This window comes from Dama dama, chromosome 20, assembly GCF_033118175.1.
Source record: "Dama dama isolate Ldn47 chromosome 20, ASM3311817v1, whole genome shotgun sequence".
NCBI classification, from domain to species: Eukaryota; Metazoa; Chordata; class Mammalia; order Artiodactyla; family Cervidae; genus Dama; species Dama dama.
In genome coordinates, this window is record NC_083700.1 from 68,286,282 (window position 1) to 68,309,282 (window position 23,001).

Below are 23,001 nucleotides of genomic sequence, written 5' to 3' on the forward strand. Positions count from 1 at the left end.
AGAGTTTCATTATCCTCTTGTCATCCATCCCAGTTCCCTGCACAGATGTGGTGGGATCCAGGAGGTATCTGTTTCCTGTTCTGAAGGATCATCAGTGATCCTTTTCCATTTGTCAGCACAGATAATTCAAAGTGTAGTAGCTTGCATTTCTTTGAACCCAGGAAGCATGTTCTTTGTTACCTTTGTCTAAGTCCATGTTACATACTTAAATCGATCACCTTTCTGGTTATAGCTGTGTTTGGGGCTAAATTTTTTCTCTCCCCTCCCTACAAATTTTTATGTTGAAGTCCTAACACCCAATACTTCAGCAATAACTATATTTGTAAGTAGGGTCTTTAAAGAGTTAATTAAGCTGAAATGAGGCCAGTGGTGTGGGCCTCAATCGAGTATGACTGGTGTCCCTATAAGAAGAGGAGATTAGAACACAGACACGTACATACAGAGAGAAGACCATGAGAAGGTATAGGGAGAAGATGGCCATCGGTAGGCCCAAGAGAAAGGCTGGGGCTTATCCTTCCCTCATGGTCCACAGAAGAAATCAACCCTGTTGACAACTTGATGTTGGACTACCAGCCTCTAGAACTGTGAGACAGTACATTTCTGTTTAAACCATCCAGTCTGCAGTACTTTGTTACGGAAGCCCTACTACAATGATACTACCTGTTTGCAACTCCTGATGCTTTTTTTTTTTTCACTTGGTCCTTCTAAAGCCGAAGATGGTTTTCATGACATATGTAGGATCACTGAAAATAAGTGATTTAACAGTATGAGGGTCATAGAGAGTGGAGATTGGAAGCTAGAAATTCAAAAAGGGAGATAAAAATGAAAACAAACAGAAAATATGATTAAAGGACTAAGTGAGGAGAAATAATTAAGGCAATAAGTCAATGATCTCTACTGGTAAGTGTTGAGCTTTTCTTTTGTTAAGTCTGATTAGTAATCAAATTACTCCCCACCTCTCAGTGTCTGACACTACTTGGGATAGAAAATTGAACATTTGAAGCTGGTGATCCATTTTTCTATGACGGTTATTATTTTCTTATAATAGTAATAAACATTTATAAATTAATGAAAATTCCTAGGGCAAGATATTGAAACAAGAGAAGACATAGCAGGGAACTAAACAGACAATATAAATTGCACATAGTAGTTATGAAACAGCATTAAAAGCTAAGGATTTTAAATTGAATTGAATCATAATGTTTTATAGTAGCAGTTAATTTGGCATTCTCTACATACCATGGATAATAATATTTCATATTTCTGAATATTATGTGGCTTTCATTTTAAGAAGTTGTCTCTCCATAGCTTGCTCCAAGATATTTACAATAATATTGTTTCTGTTGCTTAGATTCAAATAAAACTAATCTGCTGTAAATTAGAATAATAGACTTAGAAAGGATCTCAAATCTCTTGGTACGAGTGAGACAATAGATTTTTTATTTTCCCTCTTATACTTATCTATATTTTGAAATTTTTCTATGCAGAAAAATTCAAAGAGGGAAGTGAAAATTGCTTGAAATCCTCCCATTCGTAAATAATCATTTTGGTCATTTTCTTTCTTCTCCATTTTTCTGTGGAATATTCCTATTTTTAAGTGATACTAGCAAAGCTCTCTTTTTTTAAAAAAGCTGTTTCTAAGACTCTACTGTTTTAAAGTACCACACGGGCACTGACCTCATAGTATTCTAGTTGTCTTCCTACTTCTGTTATAAACTGCAAACTCTGTGAGGGTATAGACCACACCTCTCTATATCTTGTGTTTGTCCAATATCCCTAGGATTTAGCTCATTAATTGCTGACACATGTCACCTATTTTAGTGACCATTTATGGTAAATTCCAAGAGTACATTTGCTCATCAATTCAATTAATATTTGCTGAGTGCTTACTATGTTATCATATTCAGCACATATTTAGTTCCAGAAAGTCATCTGAGTTCTAGAAAAGACCAGAATAGTAAGTTTTATTTTTTAAAAAAGATTTAAAAGTCACTGACCTTCCTTGAATTTTGCCATCCTTGGGCAGCAGTGGATTAGTAGGTATCAGACAGGAATATTTTCATTGGCAAGTAACAGAAAGCCAAATGGGTTTCCCTGGTGGCTCAGATGGTAAAGAATCTGTCTGCAGTGAAGGAGACCCAGGTTGGATCCCTGGGTCAGGAAGATACCCTGGAGAAGTGAATGGCTATCCACTCCAGTATTCTTGCCTGGAGAATTCCAGACAGAGGAATTGGACAGAGGAGACTGGCAGGCTACAGTCCATGGGGTCACAAAGAGTTGGACACAACTGAGCAACTAACACTTTCACTTAAAATTATAACTTGTTTATTTCACAAGTAGTTGGCAGGTAGGTGATTCTATTTTATCATATCAAAGTCTTTATTTTAAATTTTTTTGGTCTTTTCCTTATGGTACCAAGAGTGACCATCCTAGATCCATGTACAATAGCTTTATAAAACCATCCCAAACTGAAAGGAAAAACATGGATGAAAAAAATTACTTTTTCAGTTCTAATGAACTGGATGAACCTAGAGCCTATTATACAGAGTGAAGTAAGTCAGAAAGAGAAAACAAATATCATATATTAATGCATATATATGGAATCTAGAAAGATAATACAGATGAATCTATTTGCAGGGCAGCAATGGAGATACAGACATAGAAAACAAACTTATGGACACAGTAGGGGAAGGAAAGGGTGGGATGAATTGAGAGAGTAGCATGGAAATATATACATTACCATATGTAAATTAGATAGCCAGCGGGAATTTTCTGTATGATGCAAGGAGCTCAAAGTGGTGCTCTGTGATAACCTAGAGTGGTGGAATGGGGTTGGAGGTGGGATGGGGTTTCAAGAGGGAGGGGACATTTGTGGCTGTGGCTGACTCATGTTGATGTGTGGCAGAAACCAGCTCAATATTGTAAAGTAATTATCCTCCAATTAGAAATAAATAAATTTTAAAAAATACAAAGGAAAGTAAAGAAAAAGATGGCTTTCTTTTAATCTGGGAGGAAAACATTTCCAGAAGTTTTCATCAGACTTCCCTTTTCTATCTTGTTGCCCAAAAACTGCATCAGTGAACATGCCTACTTACCAGAGTGGGAAAGAATAGGTTTGACTTTCCTAACTTCTGTGGGCAATAGGCAAGAGAGAATGATTGGGGAAAGGTTTCTAGGAGTCAGTCAACAGTGTCCAATGCAGAGCCTCAGTAATGAGCTGTCTGGCTTGGGATATGGGTAGTCTGAGTTGAGATTTGCCACATAGCTGCTGTGTGACCCTATGTAAATTCTCTATCATGTCTCTGACTTGTTTTTTTCATCCTTGTGGAACATATGTCTGCTTTGTAGGTTTTGTGAGGATTGAATGAAATACTTTAAGGCATTTAGCACAGAGCCTAGCACATAGAAAGTGTTAATGTGCTGAGTGCCTGAGAGCTCAGATGCAACATATGTGAGTAAGCCCAGCTTTCTGTAGAACTACCATACCCAAGTCCTGAGCCAGATGTAGAGTTGGGTTAATTGGACATGGTATGCTGGAGAGATTAAATTTGGGGGAAGAGTTTTGAAAGAGGGGAGAAAAGATATCTGGACATATTTTTAAAAAGTAAAAAGTATTCTCTAAAATCAGTATTATAAGGACAATCATCATTGCCAGGCTAAGAGTAGCCAGTTGTGACTTTGAATAAGTGAGAGAAGATAACATTGTTTGTTTATTTAGTTGACAAACCCTTAGGAGCAGGCAAGGATGCTGTAAAACCTAGCAAAATCTGGCTTACCTGAGAAGCTGATACTTCAAATTTGTTTTTGTCTCTTTCAAGACTCTCTTTTGCTCAGTTTTTAGAACCTTGGATATGATACCAAGTGTGTGCACTAGGATTCCCTTCTTTAACTGAAAGATCGTTGCCTTCAATTCTAAGTCAGAAATTAATTTCTGATTTATCTCAGTTCATCTCCAAAATCTTTTTAAAAGTGAGTGTGAGTGTTTCTTCTCCTTGAAATTAGACACTCTGTCTCTAACTGCCAGCAAATGACTTTTTCACCACAATTCATAGGGATTTACATAAGGCTATCACTGTTAAATTCTTTCTTATAAAAACTCTCCTTTCCCCTCAATCAGACTTGAGACTGAGAGCTTTGACCCTGGCTGGTATCTTCCAGAATTGGAAGTAGGTTTAAGGAGTGGGCGAGGCTAATCTCAGGCTACAGTCTGTAGAGAGGGGTTTGAGGTTCCAGTTCTTAGTGAAGATATTGACTCAGAAGGGAAGAAGTCTGGTTTCAGGGCCAAATACAAGAGCAAGGAGGAAGAACTGATCCCAAAGTCCCAGGGATCCCAAGTGACAGAGAGCAGGTCAGCTCAAGAAGGAAGCTGGGGGGTGGGGCTGAAGAACATTAAGAAATTGTCCTGGGGAGTGTGGGCAGAAGCTGGAACATTTCAAATGGAAAACAAGCAAAGGTTTGAAGTATCTGTAGGATTAGAAGTGTGTGAAAATTGTCCTTATTTTTTTGTGTTTCTCTAAATGTAAAGAAATGATATTCCAAGAGGAAACTCAATGTTTCGTTTAAAAAATAGGAAATAAGCATGCCACAGTAGAAAGAGGAGCATATTTGGAGTCAGAAAGATATAGGTTTGAATCTCAGCTGTGCCTTATGTGAACTCAAGAAAGTCAATTTCCTTTGTGTCTCACTTTCCTCTTTCAAAAAATGGGGTAAATATAAATACCTCCCTTGCAGGAATGTTGGCACATGTTACAGACTCAATGAATGGCAGCTGTGTGTATTTACTTTGATCTTTGTGAAAAGCATATGTTGCATATGTATTTTTCTCTGTTTGTTTTCTCCTCTGGTTTTATTTTTCCAGCTCTATTGAGATGTAATTGACAACACCGTGTAAGTTTAAGGTGAACAATGATGATGAATTTATATATGTATACATTATGAAATGATTATTATATGATTAATTATCAAATCCTTAAAATTTCATTCTTGAAGTACATCAACCAAAAACATGTAAATATACAGCTCAAAATAAGTAGACATAGATTAAACTAACTGAGAGGGAAGATAAGGAATGTATTTCTAGTCCACAAATCATTTTCTTGTTCAATTAAACTAATTTATTTTAAGTGGTAACCTGTTTTTAAGTTCATGGATTTTTACAATGAAAATTAGCACTGATCCACCTATTCATAACCTTGAAAATGAAACTGCCCTTTTAAAGAAACTATGATCTGGACAACTGAGAATTTTATAAAATGGAAACTCTGACCCAGAGCATTTTTACTTCTCCGGAATACTTAGTTTTCTTATCTAATTCAAGAACTAAGGACAAACTCAGAAAACTGCATCATTACATTGACATTGACAAATGCTAGAAGGACTGGTGAGATTTTACAAGTACTTTTTAAAAAATGATTGATCATTTAAGATTTAGTCAACCTCTTTAACCTTTGACTGGATGTCCTTACTATTTTAAACCTCACTACTGCACATAAGAATTACATTTTAGAGGAATGAGATGATCTTTAAAGAGGTTGATTATATTAGCCTTTCCCACCCAACACACTTGGTAACTTTATTGGTGTTGCCCTCATTAGCGGCTGGTTTTTTGTTTTCTTTTTTTTTTAAGTGAGCTTTTTGCATCTATATGAGGTTATATTCCAAGGTCAAATGTAAACAATGACCAGACTTCTAAGCCAAGACAACCCACTGCAGTCTATTTGACATATAATATGTAACTGACTTAACTGATGATTTAGTAATACTGTAGAACTCAACTCTCTTTGACTGCACTAATTCTATGGTAAATACTTAACAAGTTTCAACTTGAGTACTGGGGATTTGTGTTCTCTCTCTTTGGGACATTTTGTATAAAATGTTTTCCTTCCTTAGCATGAGTCTGGACAGCATTTCTGCCCCTGTCATCACCCATTTATATTTACTTTCTCCCTCAACAATTGACTTGTCATTCAAGACCCAGTTCTGATTTCAGTTCTCCTGGGATACTCATCCTATGTGGTCATAGTTCACTTATTTGTGAAATGGGGTTAAAAATCTGGTGCATAGGGTGTTTTGAAGATTAAATGAGGTCATATATGCCAAGTATGATAAGCTATTATGACTATACCACATCAGACTGTCCTGCCATTGCAGGCATATCTCATTTTATTGTGTTTCACTTTATCATAATTCAAGGATATTGCATTTTTTACAAATTGAAGGTTTGTGGCAACCCTTCATGGAGCAGTTTATTGGCACTGTTTTTTTCTTTTTTTTCCAAAAGCATTTACTCACTACGTGTCTCTGCATCCCATTTTGGTAATTCTTGCAATGTCTCAAATTTTTCATTCTTATATTTGTCACCATGATCTGTGATCTTTGCTATTACTACCGTACTTGTTTTGGGGCTCCATGAACTGGCCCATATAAGACGGCAAACCTAACTGATAACTGTTGTGTGTGTTCTGACTGTTCTAACAACCAGAAGGTCCCTCATCTCTCTTCCTATCCTTGTGCCTCCCTATTCCCTGAGATACGACAGTATTGAAATAAGGCCAGTTAATAACCTTACAATAGCCTCTAAGTGTTCTAGTGAAAGGAAGAGTCATATACCTTTCAAAAGTTAGAAATTATTAAGCTTAGTGAGAAAGGCAAGTCAAAAGTCAAGATGGGCTAAGAGCTAGACCTCTCATACCAAACAGTCAGGTTGTGAATGCAAAGGGCAAGTTCTTGAAGAAAATGAAAAGTGCAACTCCAGTGAACACATGAATGATAAGAAAATGAAACAGTGTTATTGCTGTATTGAGATCTGGATAGAAGATCAAGCCAGCCACATTTCCCTAAGCCAAAGTCTAATCCAGAGCAGGGCCCTAACTTTCTTCACTTTTATGAAGGCTGATAGAGGTGAGGAAGCTGCAGAAAAGTTTGGAGCTGTTATAGCAGAAATTGGTTCATGAGGTTTAAGAAGCCATCTTTGTAACATAAAGGTGTACAGTGAAGCAGCAAGTGCTATTGTAGAAGCTGCAGTAAGTTATCAAGAAAATTCAGCAAAGATAACTAATAAAGGTGACTACATCAAATGACAGATTTTCAGTGTAGATAAAAATAGGCTTCTATGGGGAGAAAATGCCGATCTAAAGCTTTCATAGGTAGAGAGGAGAAGTCTGTGCTTAATTTCAAAGCTTCAAAGGACAGGCTGATTCTCTTGTTAGGGGATAATGCAGCTAGTAACTTTAAGCTGAAGCTAATGCTTATTTACCATTCAGAGAATCCTAGAGTCCTTAAGAATTATGTGAAATCAACTTTATCTCTGCTCTATTAATGGGACATCAAAGCCTGGATGACAGCACATCTTTGACAACATGGTTTACTGAATATTTTAAGCTCACTGTTGATATCTACTACTTAGAAAAAAAGATTCCTTTCAAAATATGACTGCTCATTGTCTATGTACCTGGTCACCCAAAAGCTCTGATAGAGATGTATGATAAGATTAATGCTGTTATCATTCCTGCTAATATAACATACTTTCTGCAGCCCATAGACCAAATAGTAATTTCAATTTTGTCATATTATTTAAGAAATACATTTTGTAAGGCTATAACTGCCATAGATAATGATTCTTCTGATGCGTATGGGCAAAGTAAACTGAAAACCTTCTGGAAGTATTCACTACTCTAGATGTCATTACGAATATTTGTGATTCATAGGAAGAGTCAAAATACCAACATTTACAGAAGCTTGAAAGAAATTGAGTCCAACACTTGTAGATGACTTTGAAGTGTTTAAGACTTCAGTGAAGAAAGTCACTGCAGATGTGAAAATAGCAAGAGAACTGGGATTAGAAATGTGGCCTGAAGAGGTGACTGAATTGCTGAAATCTCATGGTAAAATGTTAATGGCTGAGGAATTGTATCTTATGGATGAGCAAAGAATACTGTCAAGCAGCATTACATGCATGCTACAGAGAAATTTTTCATCAAGAAGTCAATTGATGCAGGAAACTTCATTGTTGTCTTATTTTAAGAAATTGCCACAGCCACCACCTTTCAGTCAATATCAAGATCAAGGCAAGACCCTCCAATAGCAAAAAGATTACTCTCTGAAGACTCAGATTATGGTTAGCATATTTTAGCAATAAAATATTTTTAATAAAGGTGTTTTTAATATAATGCTGCTGCATACTTAATAGAATGAGGGTTGTAAACATAACTTCTTTATGCACCAGGAAGGGAAAAATATCATGTAGCTCACTTTATTATAATATTTACTTTATTGCAATAGTCACCTTATTGCAGTGATTTGAATCCAAACCTGCAATATTTCTGAGGTACGTTTGTTGTTTCCTCAGTTGGATTTTAAGTAGTTTGAGGGCAAAGACCTCAAAGATCCCTTGTAACCTTTCCACAGCCCAGGCCTATTACCTAATAAGCACCTTGTTGCATAAAACTGTATGAACCTCAGAGGTGTACTAACCAGCCGTCTCTCAGTTTTATCCTCTGGCCTTTGAAACAGTGAAATCCTCCATGCTTCCCATGGAGGCTCTGGAAGTGTGTGTGTGTGTGTATATGTGTGTATGCAATGGATGTGGAAATGGAGGCTCCATCTGGGGCAGGAGGAGAACCTGGCAGGACTACAGGGTAAAGTCTGGGACCAGGGTGCTCTTTCATCCCTGAGCTTTTGCATATATTCCCTCTTCCTAGAACAGTCTTGATGTAAATTCCTTCACCCTCTCTTCACATAGCCTGGCATTTATTAGACTTCCTTCTACTGGCTCAGACTTCATTTCATTCCTGTTTTTTTGAATTGTCCCTCTACTCTCAACTCTTGATGTACCTCCTCTGTGGTCACAAAGCGTGGTGTGTTTAACCCTACCTGAGCACAGGTGGATATGTGGTTCCTTTAAGAATAAAACATTGCAAAAAAACAAACAAAAAAAAAGAATAAAACATTGCTAAACACTACAGCAGCGAATGATGCCATGCGCTGTACTAAGTGGTTTATTAGCACTATTTTATTTAATCTTTAGCCTTGTAACCTTTCAAGGTTTAATCTTTAAGTTCTATGGGCGAGGCACTATTATTTCCCCCCTTTTACAGATGAGGAAACTGAGGATATTTGTGATTAAACAATTTGTCAAAACTCAAAAAGCAAAAGTAGCAATATAAAACTTAAACTGGGTATTTTTGCTTCCAGATGGTGGGGGTGAGTGGACAACCCACTGGTGACATGGTCTTGAAAATGATTAGAAATAGCATGACATTTTAAAAAGAAACCCAGCCCTTGTGAAACTGACTTAAACTTTGGGGGACATAAATAACAGAAGTTTTGCAGAAATTCTTTAGTACAGTTTTAGTTTTCTCCCTCATACGATATTCTCCAAAGCACATTGGAGAACACAGCATGTTCTGTGTTTTTTTTGGCCAAGTGCACGATGGCTTGTGGGATGTACCCACAGGTGTCAGTTGATTGCTCACTGATTGGTCAATCCCATGCCTAGCGCTGTCTACCGTGATTATCACTGACCCCGCAGAGGGGCCGAATATTAAGTGCAGACATACAGCTAGCTTTGGAAAATATGGACATCCAGAAGCCAATAGAATCAAAGTTCAATATTCTTTTGAATAGGTAATTTGAATGAGAAGTTACCATAGACAATTTCAGATTAAGGGAAAAATGAGGCTTCCCAAATGTAATCATTTATGACATCAAGGAGTGGCAATACACTACTTGCAATACTTTGTATCCTAACTTAGATCAGTGGATTAAAGTAAATGGTTATTAATGAAATAGAGGAGACAATTACCTCCATACTGGATTTTAGAAAATATTCCCCACTCCTGAAAGTTACCTCTTTGACTTGGGTTTCTGGTTTCTATACAAATGGAAAAACATGAAGGGTTTTCAGATCCTTCCTCTCTAAAAGACTAGTTTTCTGACTTCTGAATTCAAAATGGGTATCTACAACTAGAAATAATTTGAAGATATACAAAAAGCAAAAATATTTGTATATTTAAAAAGTAGTTTTCATTGTACCGTGTAACCAGGGCACTAGGTCCTAGTGAGTAGGACAAAGTTAATGCTGTCGTGGAGTTTTAATACAGAAAAAGGACAGTTAAGGGCTCTGGCTTTCTCAGTTCAAAAATATACTGTTTAGATTTATGGAACCCCTTCCTGAGAGGATAACGATTAACCACTTTTTGAGGAACAAATAGAGATAAGTAGATTTTGAGCATAGCCTCCTTAAGAAGATTCTCCTGCCAATGTACATGTGTACTTAGTCTCTCAATCATGTCCAACTCTTTGCAACCCCATGATCTGTAGCCCGCCAGGCTCCTCTGTCCATGGATTCTCCAGAAAAGAATACTGGAGTGGGTAATACTCATTCCCTTCTCCAGGGGATCTTCCTGACCCAGGGGTCGAACCAAGGTCTCCTGCATTGCAGGCAGATTCTTTACCATCTGAGCCACCAAGGAAGCTGTTCCTGCCAATGGGGAAAGTTAAATACAGGGAGAAAGTACTCATGTTGGAAGTTTTTAAGAAGTAATTAGATTTAACCCATATAGTATTATTTAAAGTGATGATAAGAAGCGATGAGTATAATCAATGTAACTTCTAACATTCATTAAGCATTTTCTATGTACTGGGTAAATGCTATGTAAAGATTGAACGATATGATGCTCTGAGTTTCTGAAATAGCACTATTATTATTTCCATTATTTAACCCTTGCCTGTGGTGGTAGAAAAGACTCCTTGGACTGCAAGGAGATCAAACCGGTCAATCCTAAAGGAAATCAGTCCTGAATATTCATTGGGAGGACTGATGCTGAAGCTGAAGCTCCAATACTTTGGCCACCTCATGCGAAGAACTGACTCATTAGAAAAGACCTTGATGCTGGGAAAGATTGAAGGCAGGAGAAGGGGATGACAGAGGATGAGATGGTTGGATGGCATCACCAACTTGATGGACATGAATTTGAGCAAGCTCTTGGAGTGGGTGATGGACAGGGAAGCTTGGTGTGCTGCAGTCCAAGGGGTTGCATAGAGTCAGACACGACTGAGCGACTGAACTGTACTGTACTGTAACTCTTGCCTCAGATTGCTAGTCTAGTAAGGTTCAAACTCAGGAAACCAGACTAGAGAGGTCAGACTCTCAACTACCTACTATACTCTGCCTCCTCAAGAAACAACAGGAGGAATTTGGTGTTAAAAGGAGGGTTAGGATAATCTGGTCATACTGTTTCCCTGTTAAAACTCTTCATTGCTGTCACAAAACCATCCAGTCCTGGGAGCGTGGGGCACACCATCTTACAGGCCCTTCCTTTGATATTTAAACAGTTTTCTTTTTACTGAGCTAACATATCCTCCCTGAACTTTCGCTCGTCACCTGTCACAGTCCTGGCTTCTTGGCACCTTTTACAGGCTGACTGTTCACTTTCCTGACACCCTACATGCCTTTCCTTCTCCAGGCTGAGCTCCATGGGGCAGTTGTACCTCATGGAGCACAGTTCAGTTTAGTGATTAAAGCACAACGGCCCCTTGTTTGATTTCAGAATATGCCTTTTAACTACTTGTGAGCTAATTGTCTATAATAACTACTCTACATCTCACTTTATTCATCTGTGAAGAGGGAGGATAATAGTACTTTGCAGGGTTGATTTGAGAGTTAAAATATACAGTGCATGTTATATAGAGAGTTTGGCCTTCCCAGATGGCTCAGTGGTAAAGAATTTACATGCCAATACAGGAGACACAGGAGATGTGGGTTAGATCCCTGTGTCTGGAAGATCCCCTGGAGGGAGACATGATAACTTACTCCAGTATTCTTGCCTGGATCAGCTCATGGACAGAGGAACCTGGAGGATACAGTCCATAGGATCACAAAGAGTGACTAAGCAACAGCTAACATAGAGAATTTACTGTGCACTACAAAAAAGGAAATGATCAATAAATACTAGGGATAAAAATTATTGGTTTCTAGAACTTTCCTGTTGGTCACCTTTCCTCCAAACAGCCTAGTCCTCTCCCTTAGTTTGGATATTATTCTTCTATTAATGAATATTTTTGAAGTGGCCACAATTGTTTTGTTATTAAAAGATATAAAATTCTTAAGTCTCTAGAGAAGAACTTGGTGGCTCAAATCAGTTCTTGTAGACAATCAGTCAACCTTAGTGGCTTACAGCTCAACGTTCAGAAGACTAAGATCATGGCATCTGGTCCCATCATTTCATGGCAAATAGATGGGGAAACAGTGGAAACAGTGGCTGACTTTATTTTTCTGGACTCCAAAATCACTGCGGATGGTGACTGCAGCCATGAAATTAAAAGACGCTTACTCCTTGGAAGGGAAGTTATGACCAACCTAGACAGCATACTAAAAAGCAGAGACATTACTTTCTAACAAAGGTCCATCTAGTCAATGCTATGGTTTTGCCAGTAGTCATGTATGGATGTGAGAGTTGGACTATAAAGAAAGCTGAGTGCTGAAGAATTTATGCTTTTGAACTGTGGTATTGGAGAAGACTCTTGAGAGTCCCTTGGACTACAAGGAGATCCAACCAGTCCATCCTAAAGGAGATCAGTCACGGGTGTTCATTGGAGGGACTGATGTTGAAGCTGAAACTCCAATACTTTGGCCTCCTGATGTGGAGAGCTGACTCATTTGAAAAGATCCTGATGCTGGGAAAGACTGAGGGCAGGAGGAGAAGGGGACGACAGAGGATGAGATGGTTGGATGGCATCATCGACACAATGGACATGGGTTTGGGTAAACTCCTGGAGTTGCTGATGGAGAGGGAGGCCTGACATACTGCATTTCATGGGGTCGCAAAGAGTCAGACAAGACTGAGCGACTGAACTGAGTGTGTCTCAGCCCTGCTGATTCCCCATGGCCTGTTTTTCTCTTGGCTCATCTGTGAACACTGCAAAAACTATCCTGCCAGCAGTCAGCATATTTGGGAGACTAGCTTTGTTTTTACTAGTCACTCCACACTATTAATATTAAGGCCATAAATAAAATAACCTGATGGAGCACATCTGGATGCCTAATTAGAATAAGCTGAGAGAAATTGTAAATCAATATTTAGCATAATTGCTGAAATATGGCAGATTTGGATGCAAATAAAAAAGAATGAAGAATGTAATACAAAATAATTTATATGATATTAGTCCAATCACCCTCTATAAAGGGGCAGGCAGCAGAAACTCACAGTTTAATTTTAGTTGGCAGAGTTTTCTTATAAAGGGTTGGAAAATAATTGACCCTTATGTCAATTGCTCTTCTGTACTGGTCTTTCTTCAAGTTTCCTCAAAAGGTTTTTTTTCCTTGCCTCCCTGGGAACTTTTCTTCTAATGTAACTTTGAAGCACACCACAAAGGTACTTATTTGACAAAACCAAAACAACAACACTAACACTGTCAGCTATGTGTGCTCATCCACACTGAGCATTCTGCATTAAAAGAAGTCCAAATAGGTAAAACATACTCTTGAATCTCTTTTGTTGTAGATTGTTTTCAATTCTTATCCTGAAGCAGAAGAAATGTTATGATTCTTCCACGCGATTTTTTTTAAGGTTATACATTGAGGAATTGGACCAATATATTTGATTTCTATTAACTGATTTACCATTCATTCAGCCAGTTTTGGACGGGTATTTACAGTGGACCTGGCTCCCTACTACAACAGATGAGAAGTGTACAGGGAAGAATCTTGTAAGAATCTAAATGGAGTGATTAAACATGGATGAAAGAAATTCTGGTGGAAGGCAAGACAAAGACCCTAGGAAAGGGATAGGAACAATTTTGTGGGTACTCCTGCGACATTCTGCATTTTCTTTGTGAGGACTTGGATCTGAGTGTACTAATGAATCATGCCTACTTTTAGAACTTCAGTTTCCTGAATATAAAATGCAGGAGTTGACCAGACCTTTTCACATATGAATTTCTGTAATCCAGTGATGTAATATGCTGTACTAAGTCACTTCAATCATGTCTGACTCTTTGCAACCCTATGGACTATAGCCTGTCAGGCTCCTCTGTCCATGGGATTTTCCAGGCAAGAAATACTGGAGTGGGATGCCATGCACTCCTCCAGAGGATCTTCCTGACCCAGGGTTCAAGCCCGTGTCTCTTATGTCTTCTGCATTGGCAGGTGGGTTCTTTACCACTAGCACCACCTGGGAAGGGCTCCAGGTAAATCTGTTTCCAGACCCATAAGCATAGATCATCCACTTCAGGAAGCAGTCACAGCATTTTACTTCATGGTGACAATAATTGTAAAGGGAAGAAGATTGAATTCTCCAGGGCCAGACATCTTTAAAGGGGTAGAGTTATTATTTGACCTCAAGCCTTCTGGCTCAAAATCTTATCCTTTTTTTTTTTTTTTTTACTCTCATTAAATTTACTTTGGGCAGGAAGTGTTATAGATGTATTTGCCTTAAGTAATTTCAGGAAAATCATTGCACCTCTTAAGATTTAAGGTGTCAGATCACCTATTTCTTAAATTTCCTACTCTTAAATAACAAACTTGCAGTTTTTAATGATATAAAGCTTTCTCCAGTTATTAGTACTGCTTTCAAATATTTTATTTGGGGAAGTTGTTTCCATCTAGATATTATTAACTTCTTTGCTAAGACTCTTACTGTGATTCAAAATCTTTGATTTGGTTGACTGGCTTGAGTGTGATGAGTTTCTTCATGGAGTGGGAGTTCAGTGGATTCTTGCAAATTTTTTTCTGATGGACAGAGTGAGAGACATTTGGATTGGTGCACTGTGCTCCATTCTTCATGAACTGTAACGTGAAGGCAATCAAGCCATAATATCCTGTGGTTTGTTTAACTTGCTTTCCCAGTACAAGCACTTGGTATGTGAATTGAGGAAACATTTTATCTGGCTGAAAGCCTGCCTTGGCAGTGGAGATTTGATATAGGCCCCCCTTGGACACCTTCAAACTCTACAAATTGCAGATTTAGTGACCTCTGAAATGCAAAGCACCTCTTGATTAGGCTTCTCATCCTTAGTAATAAAACTGTGCTCATTCACCTAAGTCTCACTTGATTCTGTTGAGCATACAATGGTGTAATCAGTTTTTCCAGATTGGTAGATGAGTTGAATCTTTCCATTTGCGACAATGTAAAGAGACATCTTGCATAAAATTTCCTGATTGAAATGCTGCTGAAACATGTCAGTGTATTTGTTGGAGTCCTTATGTATTTTTTTTTTTTGTTGTTAGGGATAAGAGAAAGTTGAATAGGAATATGAGGCCATTTGGTCAAATATTAAATACAAAAGATGAATTTCTGGATTAAAAGTATATAAAACATATTTCTATATGTTGGCTCGTATAATGAATCATTTTATTTATCCCATGTTATATGTCTTGCTACTTATTTTTAAATTTCGTCAGTGGTGTGCTGATAAACTGGCTTTTCAGAAAGAGACTTGACTTGTAGTGTTTGCCCATTTCTGTTGTGTAAATACTCCTAACAATCTTGATTCCAGCTTATACATCATCCAGCCCAGCATTTTGCATGATGTACTCTGCATATAAATTAAATAAGCAGGGTGACAATATTGTTATACTCCTTTCCCAATTTTGAACCAGTTGTTTCATGTCCAGTTCTAACTGTTGCATCTTGGAACACATACAGGTTTCTCAAGAGACAGGTAAGATGATCTGATATTCCCATCTCTTTAAGAATTTTCCACAGTTTATTGTGATCCACACAGTCAGAGGCTTTAGCATAGTCAATGAAGCAGAAGTAGATGTTTTTCTGGAACTCCCATGCTTTCTCCATGATCCAGCAAATGTTGGCAATTTGATCTCTAGTTTCTCTGCCTCTTTGAAACCCAGCTTGTACATCTGGAAGTTCTTGGTTAAGGTACTGGTGAAGCCTAGCTTGAAGGATTTTGTGCATAACCTTGCTGTGTGTTAGATTTCCAGAACTTACTCACCTTATAATCAGAAGTTTGTACCCTTTAATCAGTCTCTTCCATTTCTCCCACCCCTGAGCCCCTGGCAGTCACCATTCTATTGTGTTTCTATTTTTGGATTTTTTAGAGCCCATATGTAAGTGAGATCATACAGTGTTTCTTTTTCACATTCTGGCTTACTTCACTTGACTATCTTCAAGGTCCATTTGTGTCATAAATGACAGGATTTCCTCATTTTTTTATGGTTGAATAGTATTCAAGTGTGTGTGTGTGTATTACATTTTCTTTATCCTGTTTTCTATTGATGGATACTTAAGTTGTTTCCATGTCTTGATTATTATGAATAATGCTCCAAATGAACATGGAGGTACAGATACCTTTTTGAGATAGTGATTTTATTTCCTTTATATATGTACCCAAGTATGGGATGCTGGATCATATGGGAGTTCTATTTTATAATTTTTTGAGAAACCTCCATACTGTTTTCTACAATGGCCGCACCAATTTAAATTCCCACCAACAGTGCACACAGATTTCCTTTGCTCCACATCCTTGGCAAAACATGTTATCTCTTGTCTTTTTGATAATAATCATTTTAACAGGTGTGAGATAATATTTCAGTGTGTTTTTGATTTGCATTTCCCAGGTGGCTAATGATGCTGAGCACCTTTTCATGTCCCTGTTGACCATTTATAAGTCCTTGGAAAAGTATCTAGTCAGGTGTTTTTCCCATTTTCTAATCTGATTATCTGTGCTTTTGTTTTTTAGTTTGTTTGCTTTTGCTATTGAGTTATATGAATTCTTTATATAATTTTGTTAATAACCCCTTATCAGATATATATGGTGTGAAAATATTTTCTCCTGAAGGGGCTTTTAAAGGTGATTCTCATGAGAACTCAAAGAAAAAGGAGCAGGAGAGGAAGCATCCGTCTTCCTACACAGCACATCACAGTACAGAACACTGGTAGAAATACAGATGGTAATGGCCATTCTGATGGAGTCTCAGACAGAAATGAGGATTATGTTATTGGAAACTGAAGGAAAGGTGATCCTTGTTATAAAGTAGCGAAGAACTTGACTGAATTGTGTGACTGTTAGAGTGTTTTGTGGAAGGCAGAATCATCAAGGCATTGGGGAGGTTAAGTCATATGCTCCCAGTTGTGGAGCCAGTAATGGTAAAACCAGATTGGACTGAAGCCGGAGTCTTTACCACTGCATCCCTCTCCCTCCCTACATCCTCCCTCTACAGAAGCAGACAGTGTGGGGACTGGCATGCTGGGAGTGGGTGTTGGGATTCAAGAGATTCCTCCATCAGTGTGGTCCAGGATACCTGACTCTCATTGTGTTTTCTTTGGACTGACTCACCTTAAGCAATAATCTTGTTTTGGAGCTTTTCCATTTTAGGAGATGCAAGAGCTGTAACAGATACTGTCCACATTCCAGAGGCCTGGAAGCAGACAAGTGGGACCATGTATGTGAAAGTGTAATCTGCAGGATGGGACAGAGATTCCACACTCCTTCCCCAGCTGAGGGCATGGTGTCTGACATGGGACACTCAGTAATGATTTGTGAAAGAATTAGCCCATGACACAGGAAGAAATCAAGCGTGCGTGCACACACACACACACAAACACACACACCTATGTACATGCATAGCCCCCCATTGGAGCTCCATGAGTACATTGTCTGTGCCACCTCTGGGTCCCTGGGGCTATACAGAATGCCCTGAAAATAGTCAGTACTCAGTAAATGGTCTGTGATGCCTATTATGGTGCCTTTCCTTTTAGTCTGGGTTTCTGTGGGATAGACTCTCTAAGGGGCAGATGAAGGGATTGATAAGAGCTGACCTTTTTAGTTCAGAGCCCTGATTATATCATCTACCTGGTGGGAGGCAGGAGTCAAGGGTTGAAGGGTCAAATGTTGAAAGGCTGCAGCTGGGAAGGCCGCACCCCCTGTGACTCAGCAGCTGCTCCTTAATACTCAGGCACCGCAGGAATGGGGAGGTGCAGACTGAAGGGGGGAAACAGGAACCATCGTAGAGTTGCTTTGTTTCCTGGGGGACAGCTTTCCCAGTGCATTGAGCCAGAAAGTGGGTCATTCCCCACCCAGTGTACTGGGGTTGGGTAAAGAGTCCTGTCTATCATGTAAAAAGCCAAGTTGGTTCAGCCAGTTAGTTATGGGCCTTTGTGTAAACAGCATGACCGTGTGAGTGATGTGGTCACATTAGCCACTGTGACCAATACGGCTGTTGGTCTTATGGATAGGAGCAGGAGAGAATCACAGGGCTGATGTGGGTGACCAGGGAGTCCAGCTTGGATGGATGCCGACAGTAACTTACAAAAGAATGGAATGTTCAAGATGCAGCACAATCCCAACCCAGGCGAGGTGACCTCATCCGGTCCAGGGTTGTGCTGGGTGCAAGGAAACAATGTGTATGTGTGTTGGGGGTGGGGGGAGAAACAGTGGCAGTGAGTGGAGAGAACAAAGGCAGAAAGATCAAAAGAGTTCTACTAAATCTAAGTGTGGCTGTAATTGTAAATCTTGTAATTGAATACATGCAAAAGGAAGCTGCAAATCATACCAAGACCTGTGAAGAGAAACAGAGTGGAAAGGATGAGACAGATCATGGCTGTGACTGAGCCGTGGGATTGCTACCCTTTCCCTGTGAAGGGGGCTTGATGGTCACAATGAGGGTGACATTTATATGTTGACTGTGGAAATGTTTGCATTATTTGCTGTCTCTGTTCAGTCTGTTGTACAGAATACCATAAACTGGTATTATGACAGCATAAACCACAGAAATTTGTTTCTTGCAATTCTGGAGGTTGGTAAATTCAAGATCAAGGCACTAGCAGATTTAGTGTCTGGTGAAAACTCGCTTCCTGGTTCGTGGATGGCCGTTTTGCTGTGTCCCCACACGGTGGAAGGGACATGGGAGCTCTCTGGGGTCTCTTTTATAGGGTGTTAATTTCATTCATAAGAGCTCCACCCTCATGACCTAGCCACCTCCCAAAGCCCCCCCCCCCCCCCCCAACACCATCACATGGGGGAATAAGGTTTCAATCTGTGATTTTTTTTTCTTTTTTTTTCGGCAGCACCACTGGGCTTGTGGGATCCTAGATCCCTGACCAGGGATCAAACCAATGCTCCCTGCAAGTGGAATCTCAGAGTCCTAACCACTGGAAATGCCAGGGAATTCTTCAACCTATGAATTTTGGGGGAAAACCTACATTCAATCCATAACAACCATTTTACTAAATCTGTATATAATTTAGTATAGTTTCTTGTTAGCAAATAATTCATTTATCTAAAATTTCAGTTAAAAAAAAATTAAGGCATTGTCTGAAAAAGAAATGACTGAGCCTGGGGGGACCCAGCTGGTTATTATTCATAGTCATGGAAAGAGATGCTTTACACATGGCATCCTAACCAGGGGCCCTCAATCTTTCCTAAGCAGTAGAAGGTGAGAAAACTGATGTGTGCAAAGATTTCAACTTGCCTAGATCTATCCCACTTCTCAGTAAGATTGGAGGGGCCTCACAGACACATACTCATTCAATAGGAGCCTGAGAGAGCAGAATTAGAATGAGATGGTGCCAAAGCTGGCTAAGCTTTCTTATTAAGACCTTAATATTAAAATGTTTCAAAGTCTAAATGAAAAGAATAGGATATTTTACTGTCAATAGGGAAGTTGAGGTTCACATTATCTTAACATTTTGACCCTGCTACGTTTAATCAAGGTTTTAGCACTCACAGTTATTCCAAAACTATTGATTTTTTAAAATGTGAGCCTGAAAAACAGACGAAAGACTATATATGATATCAGTCTAATGATTTATCTTAAGAATCTGTGAACTGTGGAATCATGATTGTTGGGACTGAGAGACACCTGCTCACCTTTCTGAAATGAGTTGCTGAAAAGGTATTCTGAGATTCAGAAAGGGTAAGGGATACAACGTTGACCTTTTGGAGACAGGAAACCTTTGATGAACTATAGGACACCAAGACAGTTCATTTAAAAGATGGTTTCAAAGCGTTACCTAGGGCTGGTTTTGTGTGTGCATTACTGAAGCCCTCTGGTTGTCTTTTTACGTAAACTCTGAAATAATGGTTTCCGCAGTTGTTCATGTATCTGCAACTCTCGTGTGGCACCTTGGTTTCTAAGCTTTGTAAATGCTTTTCACTCTGTTTTGTGGACAAAATTAAACTTTCCATACTATTCAACAGCATGGAACTTTCCTGAGGTGGGCATTAAGGAGAAAAGAGACAGGAAAAGGTCACCAATACCATCTCCATGTAATCAAGGCAGTGCAAATAGCTAAATAAAATTGTTGCTAATGACATTTACTTCATTCTATAATATGCATCCCTGCTCTGGTCTCAGAATAAGTTTGAGTTAAGGATCAGCTGTTCATTAAACATATAGATTATTAATCTTTGTGGCAGGTAATAGGGCATGCATTTTTCAAGGCAGCTTTATGTTAGGGCTTATGTGTTTTCTTTTACTCCCTATGTCTCTGTCTCTCTGTGTCTCTCTATGTATATACATGCAGTCATATTTATGTATATGTATATATGCGTGTGTACATGCATGCATATCTGTACATGTATAGTGTACCTGCTTTTGTAAGATAACAGTTAATGAAGGATAGCTTAAAACTTAGAAAACATAGTTTCAAACTTTGATTTATACCCTTATTTTGACTATCTACCAAGGTGTAGCATATGACTAGGGAACCAGTATGTACTCTTTTAAGTGAAAAACCCTAAAAATCAACTGTAATTCTATGAATTTCTCTCTTTTTTTTTTTTTTGGTTCTGGATGTGGAATTAATGAAATTGTCTAACTATATATATATTTAGAAGTTAACACTTCTAAATTGCTGAACTTAAGCTAATTAGAAACTTATACCAATAAGAATGTGTCACAAACAAAATTGTATCTTCATGTGTTGAACATATCATCATTATTTAGATACATAATAAATAGCATCAGTAAGGATACCGAAAATAATGTGCCATCCTGGTCTTCAAGTCTAGCAGAGGTATTGAATGAGGTTATTGAAAGCATGTGACCACCTCATGGACCTGGTGGTAATCAGAGGCTGGACCTGGGTAATCAGAGGCTCTTCACCCCCCACCCCCCATCCATGGAATGTATGCCCCAGACTTGAGAGAGCAATGTGTTGTTGAGACCATTGGGACCCTGTACATGACTGAACCCAGTTAAGGCCGCTATATAAGCTTTTAAGATTCTGGTGGGTAAGTGTGGAGAGATACTCATTTTGCAACCACCCAAGACAAGCCTCTTAAGGAAGGTCTTAGTTGCCTGGTGGCGTGTGGATCCATGTGGACCAGCGATCAGGCCCACTGGCAGGCAGATTCCTCACCACCGGACCACTGTGGAAGTTCTAAGAAGACTTTCTTGACAAGAGGAGTTGCTTATCTCCTTCTCTGTGTCCCCATGGTTTTTTGTATTTTTCTGTTATTGGATTTTTCACAACCAATTTAATAGTTCACATCTGATTTCCATACTTGTCTGTAGGATAAAATGGCATCAAACTGTCTCCCAGTTCTTATCATCAAACCTAGAAAACAGTAGGTGCTTGCTGTTGTTCAGTTGCTCAGTCGTGTCCGACTTTTTGTGACCCCATGGACTACAGCACACCAGGCTTCCCTGTGCATCGCCATCTCCCAGAGCTTGCTCAAACTCATGTCCACTGAGTTGGTGATGCCACCCAACCATCTCATCCTCTGTCGTCCCCTTCTCCTCCTGCCTTCAATCTTTCCCAGCATCAGGGTCTTTTCTAATGAGTTGGCTCTTTGCATCAGGTGGCCAAAGTATTGGAGCTTCAGTTTCAGCATCAGTCCTTCCAGTGAATGTTTAGGACTGATTTCCTTTAGGATGGACTGGTTTGATCTCCTTGCTATCCAAGGGACTCTCAAGAGTCTTCTCCAACTTAAGTGGGTTTTCATGTCCTCCTCCAGGGGATCTTCCCAACCTGAGAATTGAACCCAGGTCTTCCAAATTGCTGGCTGATTCTTTACCATCTGAGCCACCAGGGAAGCCCCAGTAGGTGCTTAATAACCTGTTTATTAAACAGATACACAAATGACTGGCTGGCTGGATGAGTGAAAGATAATGCACAGTTTGGGGATGAGAGTCAAGAATTCCTTGGTTATCAAGTAACACTTCGTAAAACCTTAATGGTTTCATTTTTCTGTTCCAGATTACTTGCTGCGTATAATAGTCTCACGGATAAACACCTGGCTGGATATTTTAACAATACAAGGATAAGGCGGCATCTCTTAAGATCAGGGCTGGTAAGATTTGGTTTTGTTTCTACCTGCCCTTTTGTTTCATTAAGTCCAATATTTCCCTATCTTTTCTAGTTTCCTCTTTGAGCTTAACAATGACAACTTTTCCCTTCCCTCATTTTAGAACAATTACTTCCTTTCCAAAGCTCTGATTTATCTATTTGAGTCTGTGTTTCAAAAGATAAGAGGTCAGGATGGCTGCTAAGGCAACTTTTAAATTATTAAGGAAAATCCCTGTAAGTTTCCAACAACATATTTCATTTGTTTATTCATTTATTCAGCACATATTTATTGAACATATTGTATAAACCAGGAACTATTAGGTAGTTAGGATAGAGAAGTCTTTACTGTCTTCAGGAAAAAAATATTGTTTTCAATAATCACAGGATATGATGTGGAAGACCTGAGCAGTTTAAAATTTTCCTATAAATTTTTAAAAACTCTTTCATTTCATGTGACAGTTTATTGATACATTAGTGTCTTTCATTAGCTCCAAAACTATTATTTCCAGAAAATTTCTGCTTCTCTAAATGTCTATAATTTGAAAACCTTTAAAAAATACTATAGTTTTCCATTCAAAGTAAGGGGTGTGGTTATAGAAAGTGTGACTAACAATTTTAGCTGTTTACTTTCTTAAAACACAGTGAGTTTCCTTAACTCTTGTTGCCATGGTGTTGAAAGGATATGCATCCCATTTGTAATTGTTGTTTATGTGCTTGGCACTCTGTCTGGGTAGATTTCAGAGAGTTTGCTTCT

The 23,001-nt window shown here is 38.8% G+C and overlaps 1 protein-coding gene across 1 annotated transcript in view; it reads left to right on the top strand.

The window, feature by feature from the left end:
• The window catches only part of ERICH3 (glutamate rich 3), a 117,300-nt gene that overhangs the window by 7,623 nt on the left and 86,676 nt on the right, over positions 1 to 23,001 (top strand). Inside the window, exon 2 of the mRNA XM_061121608.1 lies at positions 22,158 to 22,251. Within this exon, the coding sequence (XP_060977591.1) occupies positions 22,158 to 22,251 (94 nt within the window). The remainder of the gene's footprint in view (positions 1 to 22,157; positions 22,252 to 23,001) is intronic.